Here is a 19,212-nt window from a genome sequence, read left to right on the forward strand (position 1 = left end):
ATAAACCATCCTGAATGAAGGATGCTATCTTTGGTCACAAATTAGCTTACAGGTACAAAAAGAAAAGAAAGGAAAATTGAATTCATTGTAGGTGCCTGAAGAAGAAATGCCAGTGACTTCCAGAGATTATGTAAATTATGAAGTTTATATCTATAGACGAGAGTGAATGCTGCGTATTGGATAGGTGGTGGGGGTAGTGAGATGTGGCAGCTTCTCATTTGGCCTCTTGCTTCCGGTCCTCTTTGCAGAAATGTCTAAGAAGTTGCTGGAGGTCATGCTGGAGATCATCCCGTGCTTCTGGTCTATTCTCCAGCTGTTCCACAAGAACATGTTTTCCATACTGGTCCTTCACCACAGTCCTCTTCTGTGAGCTGGATTTATTCATTGTTGTCCTAAAGACAAGAGAGTAAGTAAATGAATGTGGCATTTTTCCCCCCCAAAAGCATTCCTCCTTTCCTGCAGAATTAATTACATTACATAGCATGGAATTTCTGTAAAAGACATTCTTCCTTTTGAGCAGGACTGGTGGAATATTAAGGCAGCAAGATGGTAAATCATATGAGAAGAACTGTAGCTGACGACCCCAAATATCGAGCTCAGATGTTCTGAACAAACAGTGACTAGAAGCTTAAATAGTTGAGAAACCAAAATCAGATTGCTTTTTAAATTTAATCTTGTATAGTTTTGTGTTGTGAAAAAACAGCTAAAAACAGTTGTTGGATTTTTTTCACAAGGATTACATCATGCAATTTTAAAACAAATGCCTGGAAAAATATATGCTCTAATGTACCAGCATGCAACAGCTTTTGAAATCCATGCAGGACTTTCCTACTTAGGTCTGTCTGTCTGAAGTTACGCCCACTATCAATTTTGTTTCTCTTATACACTGTCCTTCTCATAACTGTTCCATCTTTCACTGACTACTTCAGACAGGCACTCACTACTAAACAAATGACCTGCCTGCCACAAAAAGATTATAAAACATTATAATGGTATTTTACAATCTCAGTTGTTGGGCTCAGTGAGCGGGTGTGTTGTTGGCCTTTGTTTGTTCTGTTTCAGAAGGAAAAGGAATTTAACTCAAAGTGCTGGCATCTTCTAGCCAAGTTAGCTGCTTGTGAGATGCATGTGTATTTATCAGCAGTCTCCAGCAGGACAATGATTTGCCCTAGGCTATATCATGTTCATTAATGTCCCAACCCATACAAAAGTAAGCAAACATTTGGGGGAGACAGAATATTTCCAGAGACAGTGTGCTTTGCAAAGAGGAGAGAGAAATGCATTCATTTACAGTAAAAGTAAATCAGCCTACAGGAGCCTGTCAGACTTATTAAGCTGGCATTTGAAGTTCATGCTCCTGTGGTGGTTCTTCCCTCCCCACACCCTCTCTTCAGTATCAGTCTGCTTTTGTGATTGTCTGGTAAATATTTCAGACTTAGTGTCACTTGTTTGGGCCAGTCCTGTTACTACTATCACCTATTCCTCTAAGCCCAGTCAATCTACTTCCTCCCTCTCATACACATGTTCTGTGTAATTTTAAGTAACTCCAAACCTTTTTGTTAAATCCTGGGTGGAGTTACTATCACTGGACACACATTTGCTAGCCACTAGGTCAATAATATTTTCATCTGACATTCTTGCCACCCTATGCATGGTGATTGGACTTAGAGGGCCAAATTCACTGCTAGCATTAATAAGCAAAAACATCAATGAAGTCATCTAGTGAAATTGGACCTCTAGATGTAACACTGGGCATAATGTCTCTAGGGGGATAGGGGAAGTGTCACAGAGCAAGACAATTCATTATGACTTGTCTTCTCTAAAATTTTGAATATGCTGTATAAAATGTTTTTAAAACATTTTGCTCTTAATATACTTTTCAAAAATATATAATAGAATCTCCAGTTCTCGAAAGTAATCCTATTTCTCTTAGGTTAATATTGTGACTGATATTCTGCCTTCCCCAATTAAATAGTCACAAGGAGACGGGTATATATAAAGACTGTCTTATGCAGTAAAAACCTCCCTATGATACTTTCTAGAGATGACATCTAGCTGGAAATTCAGAACCAGATAATTTAATTGAGAACCCCTCAATTAAAAAAATCAGATCCAGGTTTGGATTCCAAACACTTCTGAACAGCTCATCTCTGTGCCTCATTTACATAGTAGAGTAGCAACTCTAATCATACTCATAAACCAGCTCATTCTTGCTCATTCAAATGTTTGAAAATACTCATCAAACTAAATGGTTAAAAAGGAAGGAATATGGAATCTGAGTTTTCAGCTGCTGTGTAAATTAAATTAATTTCAAAATGACTAATTACAATCCATTATTCCTCATCTCCTGTAAAATCAGCTATACATTATCTTAGCCTGAATTGCTGATGCCAGTTATCTAAGAGGGGAGTTTTCCAATGCCTGATTTTTTTTCCCTTCACTGTACTCTGTATATTAGCTTACATCATTTAGTATGTCAGGTAAACCTTAGGTCAGGAGTCTGTTCAAAAGTGTCTGGATTTGGCCCGCGGTCAACCTATTGACTTTTCAGTGTTAGTTTGTTAAAAGTTCACTGCCATGCCAACTCAAACCTTTTAATAATTGATCCATCCTCTTTCATGATCTCTTTCTCTACTAAAGTGGGGAGTTGGACTTTCATTTGGTTACATGTAAAACTCAAAGCCTAAAGTGAAACACATAACACAACCTTAGGTAATTAATTGTACTGCACACTTTAATACTTCTGCATTAGGTTGTTTTTGTAGCTTTGTAAGGGCTATCAGAGGCAAGGCATGACAACCATTGAAGTGCTACATGCCTGTTGACTTTGAGTTGGAGAGAGGGGCCATTTGTGCCCTTAAAAATCTCTCTAGTTAAAAAATGAAAGTAGTCCATCATTATTGGCACAGTGTTTCCTTTTTAACTTTGAAATGGTATTGGTTGACTCTCAGGTGAGAGTCCTAACTACAAGGCTAAGGAATATTCTGGGGCGGGGGGCTCCCACCATCTCTCCTCCTGCAGTTGTTCCACTCTAAATAAAGAACAGAATAATTAAGTAGGCCAATGAAAGATTTACTCATTAGGTGTAGCATCATTCTAAAACACTCACCTAATGCAGGGAGATTCTCAGACTCAGACTTTAAGGTCAGAAGGGACCATTATGATCATCTAGTCTGACCTCCCGCATGATGCAGGCCACAAAAGCTGACCCACCCACTCCTGGAATAATTCTCTCCCTTGACTCAGCTGTTGAAGTCCCCAAATCGTGATTTAAAGACTTCATGTCGCAGAGAATCCTCCAGCAAGCGACCCCTGCCCCATGCTGCGGAGATCACTAAACTCTCCCCTCAGGAAAAGGGGGAACTTGCACTAGGGGTCTCCCAGACTGTGGCTGGTTATAAGGGAGGTAGTATGCCCTGTGCCCATTTTGTTTCAGGCCCCGCAGAGTGCGCCACAGTGATGGGCGGCTTCCTGCCTAATGTGCTGGCTTTGTGGATTGCAGTTGAAGGTGCATAACTCTCCTTGGCCAATGAACTGGGGCTGAGGCTCTGTGATGCTCAGCATTACAGAGCCTAAGTCCCTGTGTGGATCGCACCCTTGGCCTTATAGAATATTAGGAGGCAACCACATGGGAAACAATTTTCTAAATGGCTGCATGGAATTTTCCTGTTTTTCTAATTTCCCCAACGGCTTTCAACATACTAATTTGTTCCCTAGTTCTTTGCTTTTTTTAATAGGATCATCTCTGTGGTAGGTATAGATTGCTATAGCGATGTGGTTGTCTGGCACTCTTCCAGAGCTACTGTTTCCTCTACCTATAAACAATGACCTATCCCTAGGAATAGCCACCTGTGGCTATGGATAGCTCTCCATAGCTGTAGCTATAGATACCTATTTGTACCCCACGCTGTAGTGGTGGGTAGCTGTCTCTTGCTATTCATCAATATGCATAGTAACTGGGAGCTATCAGCAAGGAACCAGATCGACCTGTAGATTAGGATGCTATCCATAGAGTTACCTAGCTGTAGATCAGGGGAGGGCAAACTACGACTCATCAGGGCTTTCAATCCAGCCCATGGGATTGCCAGCCCGGCGCAGTGGGGCGAAGGCAGTGTCCCTGCCTGCCGCATCCCTGCAGCCCCTGGGGTGGGGCAGAGGGCTCCGAGCGCTGCCCTTGCCTGCAGGCACTGCTCCCCCTGCAGCTCCCATTGGCTGGGAACAGGGAACCGTCGCCGGTACCTGCAGGCGAGGTCAGCGCATAGAGCCCTCTCCCCCCAGGATGTGGTGCTGGCCACTTCTGGGAGCGGCGCAGGGCCAGGGCAGGCAGGGAGCCTGCCTTTGCGCCACTGGCACCCCGAGCCCCCTCACACACCCTGCACTTCCTCCCGCCTCCCCAGCCCTACATTCATGGCCCTGCATACAATTTCCGCACCCAGATGTGACCCTCGGGCCAAAAAGTTTGCCCACCCCTGTTGTAGATGGATATTGACAGCTATACTTATCTAGCTGTAGCAACTGGTAGTGGTAGGCAGGTATAGCTTGATATCCAGGGTTAGCTATTAGGAATAGGTAACTATAGCCCCATAGTTATTTGTAGCTATCCCCATGTGGCAGCAGCTATCCCTAGGGGTTGGTAGCTGTTTTCAAGTGTTTAGCAGCAAATTCCTTAACGGTGTGGGCTCGATACTGCCAGGTGTTAGTTTGTTTACTGCCATGGGGGTAGATTTTGTCCGTATATGCTCTGCCACAGTGCCAGATTTATATTTATTTTTCTGTGAATTCCAAATGAAGGCATTTTACCTCTTCAAAGTCTTCTTTGGCTGATGGAAGATCAGTGGCTAAACTAGCATCACCCAGGTGCTTCTCCATTCTCTCTCCTTGTACCATTGTGGTCTTTACAACTTTACTGACCTTCCGGCCTTCCACTGGTTCAGCCTGAAATTCTGAGGCACCCGTCAGAACACTGGGTTCAGAGAATGTCACCTGGTAAGAAGAAGGTATGGATTGCAGACCATACAGATCATCTTTTCAGCCTGGGGAAATCCTTAACACAATCTACATACTATTATTTAATCACTTTCTACTTAGACAGATTAATTAAATATAACAAGTCTCTCTCTCTCTCTCTCTGTGAGAACTGTGTGTGTGTGTACACACAAATACTGAGAAGGGTGACTGTTAGGGACTAGGCTAGGCACTGAGTTTTGGTTGGATTGCACAGATTGTATGAATTATTGTTATATGACTTCAGAAGGAAATTTTAAAATAATATTAACTCCTGAATCATGCTTTAATTCCATGGCTATAAAGCCAATGCAACCTTCAGAGGAGCTATAGCCCAGTAATTTAAAATCCTCTTTGTTTTCACTTGATAATTCATTTGGAAATAATGTTCCATAATATAAATTGTGCCTGGCTCATTGCTACATGCAAAGATTTTGTTCTATTTCCATCCCAATTTCTGATCTAACATTCTGAACTGATAGTTTGACATCTACAGAAAACTGCTGTTCTTAGAAATACTGATAACTCAGGTTAAAGAGCTAATGACAAGAGAACTTTTATACTCTCCTGGGTGTGGGACATGTTGCGTAAGAGTGTGGTGTGTTGGATTGCTCAGGGCATTCATAAAAGGAGACTGAAAATCAATATTCATCTGTGTGCATAAGTGAAATGAGTAGGTTTTTTCCAGGATTCTACATTACTGACAGATATCTTTGTTAGCAATCAAAGATTGCAGGGGCATGGAAACATTTGTCACTATCCACAGACCAAACACACTGTGGGTAAACACAAGAATTCCTTCTCCAGGAAAGCGCTGCATTTACTTTATTTAAAAACAAAACATAGAAAGCATGGATTGATAGAGATTATGTTACAGAAGCTCCACTGAATTCATTGTGGGGCTCAAGCCAGAAAAATTTAATCTTCATTTATATCACAAGACTGAAAGTCTGCCTTTGGTTCTTACTGATTCCCCTTTAAAGTACTTTTTTAAAACCAGCACACTGAAAGTCAAAGATAAACACCTATTCAAGCACTTTCAGTCGTACACTGTGGTGACACAGAATAAGTTGTGGGGGGAGGGATAAGGGAACTGTTCTTCTACAGCTCTCTTCCTTCCATGAAAAGGAATCTTAGAAAGGATCACCTCAGACTGTTCAATGTCACTCTTCAGCACAACCCGCTTTACGACTTTGGAATACCCATCTCCTTCTTCAATCATAACAGGTTCTTGTGGTGCTCCGTGCATTAGGACTTCCTCTTTTTCTGTGCCATCTGGTGAAATATATCGCCTGATAATCTTTCTGGTGACCTAAGGGGATAAACTTACTTTTGTCTTCAGTTCACTTCAACATTTAGGTACAGCACTCTTAACAATAAAAACCAGACCTTAAACTTCTGTACTATGTGTAGTACCTTCCCATTCAAGGATCTTGAAGCACTTAGCAAACATTAATAAGCTGAGGGTGAAATCCTGGCCTCATTGAACTCAATAACAGTTTTGCCATTGGCACATACACTCTTATCATCTATTTCTAAAGTGCCTATCTCAGTAATATCTACGTGCTGAAAAATGGTTAAGCAGATGCAAAACCCAAATCTGTCACCCCAAGCATTTTGATTGCCCAGTTCTCATAGGGACAGATTCGGACACCCTTATTGACACTGAATAGTATCACGCTCCCATTGGTGCTACTCATTGTGAGTAAAAGGTATCAATATCTGGCCCATAGTAATTAATGACACCTAGGTGATGGAAAGTTCTGTACAAAAATAACCACACAATGGTGCTTTCTCCACTAAGACAAGTAAAAATTTTCAAAAGCACCTAAAGTGATATGAGAGCCTAAGTCCCATTTTCAAAAGTCTTAGATACTTAGGAGCCTAAGTCTCATGGAAACTGAATTGGCAGTATGCTCCTCCATAGAGCTGGTTGAACATTTTCCAACAGAACATTTTTCCTTTGGAAAATGAAGATTGTAATAAAATGTCAGTGAAATTACAAAAACAAACAAACAAAAGCTCAACCGCAAGCATAAAATAAAGATACAACAAATAAATGTCGCTCTGCTTTTGGGATGACAACAAACTTTCTGCAAAACAGAAATTCCAGTTCCTGCACACCTTAAGTTACTTTTGAAAATAGAACTTCAGCTCCTAAGTACCTTAAGCAGTTTTGAACATTTTACCTAAGGACAGTAAGAATGCACCCGAGCGTATGACTGACAATACCTTCTTCACCACAATGTGGCCATGTTCATCTGTGTACTGCTCCTCTGTTACCGTTTCCGGTGGTATTTCTGGCATATCATCAGCCTGCACGACAAGAGAACAAAACTGCATTAAGCAATGCCTTAATATAAGTGGATGCTTTAAATAAACACCATAAAAATTATTAGTTGGTTAAAGTAAGAATTGAAAAAGCAGTCAAGATGCATCAATGCTGAGTTGTTAAACTCCATAAAACATTCAGCAAATGAATAGTAAAAGGCATGCATAGGAAAGTTATACCACACCCAACAGGCAAATAAATATTAGTTCACCTGGCCATGTGTGGGACTGAAAAAAAAGCAAAACAAAGTCCTTGTTCCCTTACTGAGGCATCTCCACAATATATGCTATAGCTGACAGTCCCACAGTAATTATCTTCCGCCCTAAAACGTATTAGAATAACATTATCGAAGTTATTTAATTGCCATGCATTATTCAGGAGCTTGGCAACTTCATAAGTGGTTGCCTTAGCAGCAGACCTTCTGAGGGTTTCCTACAGATGTAACCAGGACATAATTGCCAGTGGCACGTGCAGTAGTTCAATACTCAGTACCTGAATAATCACCCGGCGGCGAATGACCCTGGTCGTTACCATCTCTTCTTCATCTGAGCTGGTCTCTAGCTCACCTAATTCCTCTGCTAGCTCCTAGTAGAAGCATGAAGCATTGCTCTATTTATCATACTGATGTTGTATTTATGACGTTTCCACCAGAGTTATAATCTATTCTGAAAGTTTTGATTCAAGGTTTTTGACTACTATATTTCCTCTTTGAGAAACATGTATGTGGACTATGAACAGCGTTTCACCACTTTCCTTTCGTTGTCTCTCTTTTATCTTAATAAAATTCATTGTTTGGTTAGAGTGGATGACAACTCTTAGGTGAACATATTTAACCTATTCTAAAAGATGTTTTTACTGGAGGTTGCGATAACCTGGCCAGCAGCAGTGTTGCTGTATAAAACTGCTAAATCTAGGACATAAGGTACCATTCGTATCAGTGCTGAATTCAGATCTTTTTTGTATGACGCATTACAAAACCAATAGTATAAGAATGAGTTTCCTATCCTCTGACAGCTGCACAGCACAGCACTGCACACATGTACCGGGACTAACACATTTAGCTAGGGGGGAAACAACCATCTATTTAATTCCTAGCACTGCCACCTAGATTTGGGAATGTCAAAAACAACAGTTAGTGGCCTGTCTTAAGGTTTTTCTCTCTTGCCTAAGAGAGGATTCAAAAGGGAAATGAAGCACTTCTAAATGCAGAGAGAATACAAGCGTAGGGTGTACTAGAAGATCTACTGGGAAATTGTTGCCGTCTCCTATAGTCTTACCAATCATCAAATATATCAGTGCATATGGAAACAATTAATAGGATGGTAAAAAAGAAAAGATTAAAGAACAATAGGAATGATGGAAAGCAGATTTTGATTTCCTTTAGTGTTTAGCAAGTACAATATTTTAAAGATTTATAGGTAAAGACATCCATTTATTAAAAAATCCTTATTTGATCTTGAATAAACCAAGCATAAAGAGAACAAAGGCCTTTTCATGAAGTCAGAAATGTCTCTTATGACAAATGGATCAGTTAAAATTCGATATGGACTGGAACTGAAATGCTAAGCTCAGCCCTCTACCTAGGGGCATCTGCAATAAACCCGGGAACAACGAGGTAGTCAAATTGATACATGATATACAACATATGACACCAGAACCTAATGCTCACTAAAAATTCCCACAGAAATGTGTGGGGCTATTAATTCCAAAGACATCCTCACTTGGAAAAAGCTCCAGGCCATTTATACACATTGTTCATCATTCCTTTTACTTGTGGCACCCATATGTTACTTCCTCATTGTGTAACCTAACTGGCACAGCATTCTTTTTTTCTCCTCCATAGTCTTCAATGGGGGAAGAGGTGTAGTAGGCAAGACTGTGCCGTCCGTACACCTCCACTCAACACCCCAGAAGTTAACATAGTTGCGGGAGCTGAAAATGAGGGCAGAATTTGGCTCAGTGAGCCAGATGCTGGTGTAGCTCCATTGATATAACTGGCGTCAAGCAAATTTATACCAGCTGATCTGGCCCTGTGTGTTCAGTTTTTTCAAACTGCAAAAATGGCATTCAGGCCAAGGTGCACCAAAATGGTCTGGAACTAATTAATTCTGCACTGCAAGTTAGCTATACACCCATCCAAGTGTGCTCTAACTTGCTTTTGGGTTGCCTTTTGACACATTGGTAATGCATTTAGTAGTGCTGGATGTGCTACTCCAAGCCAAATAAGCATAGCACCAAATCTTTGAATCGTCGATGACTCGTACTTTTTTAGGATGTTCAGAAAAGATTTGGTAAATCTGATCTTATGAACACTCACTAATTTTTTTCCAGTGCAAGACTGTCTTTGAGGAGAGCCAGGAAAGCTATTCCTCCTTTTCTCGGTATAGTGGCAGGTGAGAGGCGGGGCCCACTTTCCCTTATGCTGAGCCCTCTCACTGCTACCCTACTTAATGTTATCTTGGCTCTGAGACTTCCCAGCCCTAGCTGGATGTGAAAATGTAAAATACATTATCAGCTTAAGACAACAAATCCAGAACTGTATTTCCCTTCTTTAACTTTACTGATGAGATCTGTCCTCTGCCCCATTATCATTCTTTTCTCTTCCTCCTCTGACTTTGATGGCTTTCTCACCTCTAACCCTCTTGTCTCAGTGCCTCCAATCCCTACTGACAGCTCTCCTCCCACCTCAACTGTCCCTCAACCTGTCTCACTCTCATTCTTCCTCATGCTCCTGACAATACATGCTGGGAGGGGGGGAGGTGCTCCCTGGTCTTAATAAATGAACAAAAAACCACCAATGAGCCACCCGCCTCTCAGACTCCCACCAACCTTCACTTCTCCCCCATACCTCTAACCTCATTGAGCACACCACCTACCATCACTGCCCTGAGATTCAATCCAACTCATCCTAAACCTACTCTCATCTTCCCTCCATGGCCTTGTCTCCACTCTCAATCACCTAACAACCTTTTCTTGGTCAAATTTCAGAGCCACTATGACCCTTTCACCTCTTTACTGCTTTTGACACTGTCAGTCTCTCTTTCCTTTGGCTTTCATGACTGTCTTTTCTTTTTTAGCTCCCCCCCGATGCAGAGCCTATTTCTGCAACCCTTTCTGAGATAGAGTAGTTCTCACTCACATGAACAGTCCTATTGACTTCAGTGGCACCACTTGCATAGTGCTAAATAAGAATAAATGCTGCAGAATCAGATCATAGTGCTTCAAAACCTCCATACAGATTAATACTTAATCCTTGTAACGACCATGTGAAAGGACCATTTACTCATGGGGAAACTGAGTCAAAACAATGTAGTGACTTTCCCAAGGCTACAGAGGGAGTCACCGCAGAGCTGGAGTTAGAACACAGGAGTGCCTATCTCACAGGCCTGCACTCAGACAATGCGTCTCATTCTAAAGATCATATTCAATCCTGATGTGAGTGGGCACAGCTCCCATTGTCATCAATGCAAGTTGTTGATGCTTACGTCAGTGCTAAATTTGTCACATCATGCTTAAAGATACCCATGAGAGCTGATTTTGCCAGCATCTGCTTAAGACAAAATAAAACAAAGATAAAAAACCCAAAGACTCCAGACAAAGGAAATTTGCTCTCCCTGAACAAATATTTTATGATGCGGGGGAGGTTGGTATTTACCTTTTCAAAAGATTCATCGTCATAATGTCTTTCAAATTTTGCTGGCTGTTCATCAGTTGATTCCACTATAACCAGACTAGTTCTCCTTGGGGAAAGTTCTTCTTGGGAGAGCTGGAGGTCCTCAAGTTCTTGTGCAATGGGAGAGTCACCTCGCTCACTGGACAATGGCGTCTGAAGATATGGCCTCTCATGCTCTTCAGATGCTGTGGTGAAGCCTTTAGATTTTTCCTTTGCAAAGCCTGCTGATTTTTCAGCCTTTGGTGCTATGGATTCTTCTGTTCCTGGAGTTGTGACACTGTGGATTACAGATTCAAGGAGCTAACTACAAAGCATTCTATGATGAGCCCCATAAATATGACATTTGTGCTCTGCTTAAGTGAGGTTACATACTCCATGAACTAATTTCTTTGCAAAGTTATTTTCACAAGTGTTGTTTAATTGCTAGTATAAAACATTTAAAACAAAAGAACCAAAAAGAGTTAACAATAAAACTGAAACCTACATATATGCAAATTGTGCTGTCATATGCTTGGGAATAATGGTGACTTCAGAGGTTTAGTTCTGCTTATCTAGTGAATACAGTATTTATCATGAAACATTATGGAAACAGTTCAAGTCTGAGTCTCCTCCCATTCCCCCCAATTTTACTCCACACACATCTATGGGACTCATGCCTGATTTACACTGCTGGGAGAGCAGGATCAGGCACTTCATTTTCTGGAATGTTACTTTGGGGTTGACTCTCCTCATTTGCATCCATATGAATCAAGAGCAACTCCATCAGTGTCAGTGGAGTTACACAGGGAAGAAAAGGTGAGAGCAGAATCCAACCCTTTGCTTCTAAGATGTTCGGGAGCCAACACCCATAGACAGCTTTAATTTGTGACTTTTCTCCTTAAAACGTAATCCTTTCTGGATTTGGAAAAATAAGATTATGAAAAATTACAAATTAAGTCCAAGATTGTAAGCTCCCTCCTCAGAATTGTGAGTAATTACTTATATGACCAGTCCGAGTGAAGTTAATGGGACTATTTGTATGAGTAAACATTTATGAGTATTGGTAAAGGTTACACAATATGGTTCCAAATGGCTATACTTTAACAAAATATTGTCTCAATATAAATGAAAGATTATTTCGGTTAATTCAAAGTAATTTTTTTTCCTTTCAAAACCATTTGTAGCATTATATGATTCCTCTCCCCCTGGCTCTCTTATTTTTTTCATACCCTATTTAAGTCAAGTCTGGCCAATCTTTTTTCCAAATTCATGCTGTACATCAAAGGCTGGAATCATTTCTCCCTGGCCATTGCTACATCTATTCAATCTCAATACTATCCTCTCCAAAATATGACGACTGTCACTGAACACAATATTTAAAATCATCTTAAGCAGCACCAAAATAACTTCAACAAATCTATACTTCATACTCAGTATGTACAGAAAATGTAAGATCTTATTGACATTTTGTATACTCTAAGTATTTGTACCTGAGCATGTTGTCTTCTGCAAATGTTTCCAGTCTACTATCTCTAAGCAAATCCAAGTCCTTTTTTTTGGTCCTTCTCAGCATAAGTTAGAGCAGCACTCCCAGCACAGAGCCAGACCAAGATCACATGAATGTAAAGGTGGGTCAAAGCTACCTTTACACACTACCAACCCCCCTAAGCTGTGCTGTGCGCTCCCTCTGGGCCTATAATTTTAAAGTGTATTGTTACTTTAAGCAGTCCTGAAACACCTTTTCTCTTTAAAGCAATGTTCCTTTCTCCTTGACTATTTGAAGTTTACCTTTCACATACAGTTCTTGTTATTCATATAGTTCTGAGTTTAGCAAATAAAGATTATGGTGGAAGTGTGGTTAGTGTTCTGAATTAAAATTCCTGTCTGAAAGTAAAAGATACAATGTGCAAATAACCAATGCCACCCCTCTGCCATTGATCCTTTCCATTAAGGGAATTATTACTATTAGTTTTAACATCTAAAATATAACTCAACTGTTGCAAAGTTGTCATTTAAAAATTGCTGGCACCCCAATCAATAAAACAGCCCTCCAAAATAATTCCACCCATTCATGCCTACATCTTCTTTTCTTTTGTAATTACTGAGACAAAATTATTCCTTATTACTAATAATGAGCCAATCCATGACTGAGTTTTCTTTCCTGACCCTGTTGAGTTTCCTCTCCTGTATAAAGAACCCCACATAGATTTCATCCTGATCTCAAATAATGAGAGATTAATTTAAGCCCTGAAGCATATCCTTAAAGATATACAAAATAAATAAAAGTACATTTCTGTTCATCATGAGATCGGTTATGGATTTGACCAGCCATCTTTTGATGCTTACAAGTACTCCTGTTGTGCAGCTGATGAATCTTCTGGCAGATCCTGTGGTTTCCCGGAGAACTCAGCTTGCACTCGCTCTTTGTGTGCTTGTCGCAGGAGCTCTGAAACTGATATGTCTGTCTCAGTCCTGGGAGTGCCCTCCTGAAAGGAAGAGTAACTGACAGAAGTGTCTTCCTCGGAGACAATGGGAGGGTGATCAAATGGCTCACTCTCTTTATAATGCTCCTCTTCCTTCTTGTGTCTTGGACTGTACAGTTCCTCCTGCAGTGCAGAAAATCCTAGGAATGAGTTAAGAAAAAACACAATTAGAATGCTCCCTGGGAAGTGTGATGATCTTGCCACTCTAAGTCAGAGGTTCAATAGGCAGAAGAAACACATCTTCTCAAAACCTCAATGTATCATGGGCTGTGGATGGTTTATAAGTGCACAGTTTGGGTGGAAAATGAAGAAACTGATTAAAGTAGTTGGTGAAATGTTGGACTTATCAATAGGATTGCCACGCAGCTTTCTTTACAGTAACCTGCAAAACAAATGAGCTCCCTATCTAAAATAACAGCCATTGAACGAGCTGAAAGCACTTCAGAAATATTAATTCAGACCCACAATAGCCCTTTGAAGTACATCAGGGATATGTAGATTATTGCTTCACTCACGAAGTCCTAAAGTGCTCAGTAACAATGTTTTGAAGACTGAAGAATATTCTAGCCAACTAAAACTGCAGGAGGAATTTAGGTGAGAAGAATGTAATTACCTGAATTGGAATTTGATCAAGACATTGTAGTTAACATTCTTACTCTAATGAAAAGTGGAATAGGATCTTTAAATAAGGACCTTATATTCATATTTTATCCAAAGAATGGTGAGAGAATACCACTTTGTGTAACATCTTGGTGTTTCTTAAATGTCTTTCCATCTAACGACTGCCACTCTTTATGAAATCCAACAAAATCACAGCACCAAATGCAGTTTATACCATGGACACTTGTATTCAGAGGCCTTCCAAGCTATGGAACAAATATTGTTTTAATATTCTACATAAAGTATTTTTAAATGTGGGATAAACTTTTCTCTCATTTAAATGGGCACAACCTCATTGATTTCCATGGAATCACCTGTACTGTATAACTGTGAGCAGGTTGCCCCAGAGTGTACAATAATTTCTGCAAAGGTTCATTTACTTCCATTATAAGAACTGGTTATGGTAGGTGTTTGATTAAATGTATTATTTCATCTACATTCTTCATTATTAAATTGTCCTGATTTTAAAGTTAGATGCTACTACAACACAAGTACAATGGAAAAGTTAGGTGAGTCTCCTAACTACCCATTTGAGAACGGAATCTGGTGCGCAGATGAGATCACTTTGTCAGTGTAACTTGCTGGAAAAGGTGAAGGGTTAACATCAAGAAGCATCTACCTTCACTATGATCCAGTCCTATCGTTTGTTCAATTTCTGCATAGGTGCGAGCGCCATGGCCCTGCACAGAGTCCATGTGGCTGGTCTCCATTAGATGAACAATATCCATTCGGTTGATTTTTGTTAGACACTGGGTAAGACTTGTATCTGTGATGTTAGAAAGACACCATTTAGTTGAGCTGAGAGGTCTGTCTTGCATACACTCCTGGGCCACCAATGCCCCAAATCACAGAAATACGTAAGATATTCAAACAGCATTATCATACATACAATGCAGATACCTCATATGTGAAAAGAACCAAGGGACAGAACGAAAAAATTGTATTAATGTTATTATAGAAAACCTGATATGTTGGAAAGGTTGCATGCATGAATTATTCTAACATCATCAGTTAGAAAGCGTCCTCAGCTAATGCACATTTTTCTGCTTGCGTGGGTAATGTAGGATTTAAGGCCAATATGCTCAGAGATATCTGGGGGCCTAACTCCCATTGAAATCAAAGGCAGGTGCATAAATACCTTTGTAAGTACCTAGGCCTAGATTTGCAAAGTGGGATAACTCATTTCTGCCTTCTGTGAGATTTTATGCTTTTACCTTCCAAATGCGCTGCGATAAATAACTTACTTTAACACAAAATCTTGTGCTATTCCTCATTATGCAGATGCTATTGCTTAAAAGAAAGTACATTCTTTCGTCAGTTGCCTTCGTACTCTTCTAAGCTTTATCTATATTCCCTTTGTGTGACTGTGGGTGAGCAGATGTCTAGCCCTGCTAGTCTGGGAAAGTACAGTTCGTGCAATAACTGAAAATTCACCTGTAGCATGTTTCCCGTCCCTTTCAAGCCAGTATTTCAGAAGTGCATGGCTCTGGTCCTGCAGGGAATTTGGATTTTCAATTCGGATCTGGTGAATTTGCTCTTCTGTGAAATCCAGTTCTCTTGCTAATTCTGTGAACAAGAAACCATTTTTTGTAAAGCCTTTCACATTTGTTGTTAGCTTGGGCCCCTTTTTGGGCTGGCAGCTGCAGCCTCAGAGATTACTTTCCCTGACACCAACCTTCTCTCCATTTTATGTGCCATACCTACAGACATTAGGGCGAGACATTTTTATTTAGAGATCACCAAATCCTCCAGAATCCATCATTCCCAATTTCCATTTAGTATCTGAAGCTTTTTGAATCTAGTTGGAAGGACTGGTTAATTTTAAATGATGACACATTTTGCAGGCACTGAGTCCGGGGTTGGATTAAGGCATAAATGCTAGAGGCCTCTATGGACATGTGATGGTCAGAAACTTAGCATTCCGATTTAAAAAAAAACAACGTTTCTAGGATTTATGGTTTGGAAGAAAAGTTGAACATGTGAACTGAGAGTAATCAGTGTAGCCAGGTCTGCTTGTGTTGGCAGATAGCCTCAAATTATAATTCTGAGAGAGGGAACTACACCCGGATTTAGTGGGAGGCTCCTGCCGATACCTCTTCAACATAAGAGAGTGTGTAGCAGAAGAGGGCATGGGTTTGGGCAGGGGTGGCTCCAGGCACCAGCGCACCAAGCGTGTGCCTGGGGCGGCAAGCCGTGGGGAGTGGTCTGCCGGTCGCTGTGGGGGCGGCAGTCAGGGAGCCTTCGGCGGCGTGCCTGCGGGAGGTCCCCGGTCTTGTGGCAATTCGGCAGCGGGTACACCGAAGCTGCGAGACCGGCGGACCTCCCACAGACATGCCGCCGAATCCGCGTTACCAGCCGGACCTCCCGCAGGCGTGCTGCCGAAAGCCGCCTGACTGCCGTGCTTGGGGCAGCAAAATACATAGAGCCGCCCCTGGGTTTGGGCCAATTCGTCCAAGCTGATATAACTCAGCAGCTGCGGTAAATACTGGGGAACCCCTGCTGCCATTCCTGGCAGGAAAATTGGGGCCCATGTCACTGCTCCTGTCTCTCTGGGAGAGAAGGGGGGACCCCCTGCCACAGCCACTCTGAATGGCAGGGCCATAGGGGGTCCCATGAAGTGATGTACCAAAGGCCCCAGATTGCGTAATCTAGCCCTTAGTAAATCCATGCCCTTTTGGAATTTTGAAACAAAATGTAACCAGCTAGAATACATATGGAAAAACAAATTTGGCACATGCACTCTAGCTACAAATTAGACTTAGATCTGTGAGTCATGCAGGACTTTTTCTAAAAACAATTTCCTTGTATCCGCAAAGTAAAATAGGGAAGAAGAACCTTTGCCACTATGTATGTGTATACCTCCAGGTTTCAGGCAGGCATTCTGCTCTGCTGCCATCATTAGAATATTCTAACCACTCAGAATTCAGGTTTGTCACTGCTGTGTATGGCTAAAACAACTTTTGTGATGAAAAAAGACCAAATTAAAGGCAAGATGGTGAGCTGTCCTTACAATACCACGCTGGGATATGAAGTGACCCTTTTCCTCTCTGTGCAGCAGGAGGGCAAGGAATGTGTGGAACACTGGGTCTGATCTACACTATAAAGTTGCATGCACCTACACTCAGATTTGTCTCTGGCCAATGTAAGATCCCTATTATGACAATGCAGTAAAACCACCTCCCTAGATGGCACTGAGCCATGATCGACCCATTGAAGTCAATGCAGTGTGAGTGTAGACACTGCATGACTTCTGTTGACCCTAGCTGTCCCACAATGCCCCGGTCTCTGTGACAGTGACTGCTCTGGTCACAATTGTAGAGAGGTCCTAGAGACTGGAAGCCACCTGCCCTTTAAACTCCCCCATGTGTTTTTGAAACGCCTTTTTCTGATTGTCCAGCTTGGTGAGCACACACCTAGGAAATGCGCCAGCATAGTCACAAGACCAGGGAGGCCAACAATAGATTTGGTGCAGAGTCACAGGCCTCCTGCTTTTGCAATGAGCTACATGCTGTACTCGGCCCCACCAGCACCCCAGAGACCACCGTGGATACCTCGGAGGAGCCTGAGACAGAAACTCTAGCCATGAACAATGAGGAGGAGGAAGGGGAGAGCCACAGCAGTAGCTCCAACGATGTGTAGGGGGGGCATGGAGGGTCAAGTGTCCCACCCCAGATTGGCTTGCCGGGGAGGGAGAGGGAGAGGGACTCTGTCCTTCTCTCCCTACGGCGCCCTCTGGCATGTTCAGCTGCTCTCCCTGGCAGCCTGACAGGGAGTGGGCCATTGCTGCCTCCAAGCCAGGCTCTCTCAAGCAGAAGTGACTCCGTCCCACTCCCCACCCAGATGTCAGGGAGAGTGGCCGAACGTGCAGGGGGGAGGCGCAGAGAGAGGAGGACAGTGCCTCATAATAGAAGAGCAAGAGGACACAGGACCTTGAAAAGGTATCAAGACTAGAGATCTATGGGCATTGGGGCAAGTAACATGGGGCAGGGAGAGGTCACTGGGCAGAGAAGACACGTGGGGCGGTCACGTGTCGTCCCCTTTAGACTGAGCCCCTCAATATGGGGAGGCACAAGTCATCTACTTACCTGCAGGTTCAAAGTAGAGGGATGGGGATATTTGTTGAAACAAAAACATCACTGATGTTTTGCAAATACGGTGAGGATAATTATTTAAAACCCAGTACAGATTAACTTCATTTTGTTCAAATGATGGATTTTAAAATTTTCTCCAGTATGTAATTCCCTTTTCAACCCTTTGAACACAGTTTATTTTCAGGGATTTCATACTGCCCTAAAGGGTTACAGCAAAATGGGACTTCTTTGGAATTCCTCCATCAAGGAGCATGGTAAATTTGCCTACCCTTAGGAAGTGATTGAGGATTCTGTTCTCTAAATTCATGGGGAAACTACTAGAGGTATGACAAGAGGAGAGTGGGGTTGCATGGCATAGGGCCAGGGAGGATGGTCCGGGTACAGTGGACTGAGTGAGAAAAGGTGCAGAGTTCATTGCAAATGTAGATCTCAAGGGAAGCTGAGTTTAAAGTTTTTGTTGGACTATGTGCACCCAAATGCAGGACAGAGAACTATGCACAGCTCATTCTCTTTAAATTCCTCTTGTCAGCTGATTTCCAGCAACAGAATTACTAATTTCACTCAGTTCCAGTTTGGCCTCTCCACCAATGATGTATCTGTCTCACCCTGGTGTGGGTTTCTGCAGATAAAATCACCATTGCAAATATGGCCCCTTTCATCTCCCCAAACTCGGCCATCAGTTCTGAAAAAAAAAGGGCTGCTCTCATTTATGGAAGACTTAGTCAGCTGCCTGGGGCTGCTCTGCAGCCCAGAATTGCCAGCGCACAGGCTGCACAAGGCCACACACCCACGTGCCCTGATATGGCCTCTAACCAGAGTCCTGGGGGGCTGCGTGGAGGAGTGATATTGGTTTATGTATGTTGGTTCTGTGCCATTCTTATGCTGGCCCTAGAGTGAGGCGCCATAGAGTCTAGAATCTGGCCCATCCTCTTCCTTTTCTTTACTGCAAGGTCGTAATTTCATCAATATCCTGAGAAGACCCTAGTTTCT

General features: G+C 42.0%; 1 protein-coding gene across 1 annotated transcript in view; it reads right to left on the bottom strand.

Moving 5' to 3' along the window:
• Positions 1–214: 214 nt before the first annotated feature.
• The window catches only part of ANK2 (ankyrin 2), a 240,292-nt gene continuing 221,294 nt past the window's right edge, over positions 215–19,212 (bottom strand). The window contains exons 43-52 of the mRNA XM_065405155.1: positions 15,566–15,697; positions 14,751–14,897; positions 13,335–13,611; positions 10,992–11,286; positions 7,829–7,921; positions 7,237–7,320; positions 6,152–6,316; positions 4,801–4,983; positions 2,592–2,683; positions 215–392 (exon numbers count right to left, since the gene is read on the bottom strand). Of these exons, the coding sequence (XP_065261227.1) occupies positions 215–392; positions 2,592–2,683; positions 4,801–4,983; positions 6,152–6,316; positions 7,237–7,320; positions 7,829–7,921; positions 10,992–11,286; positions 13,335–13,611; positions 14,751–14,897; positions 15,566–15,697 (1,646 nt within the window). The remainder of the gene's footprint in view (positions 393–2,591; positions 2,684–4,800; positions 4,984–6,151; positions 6,317–7,236; positions 7,321–7,828; positions 7,922–10,991; positions 11,287–13,334; positions 13,612–14,750; positions 14,898–15,565; positions 15,698–19,212) is intronic.

Source organism: Emys orbicularis, chromosome 5 (assembly GCF_028017835.1).
Source record: "Emys orbicularis isolate rEmyOrb1 chromosome 5, rEmyOrb1.hap1, whole genome shotgun sequence".
In the NCBI taxonomy this organism is placed as follows: Eukaryota; Metazoa; Chordata; order Testudines; family Emydidae; genus Emys; species Emys orbicularis.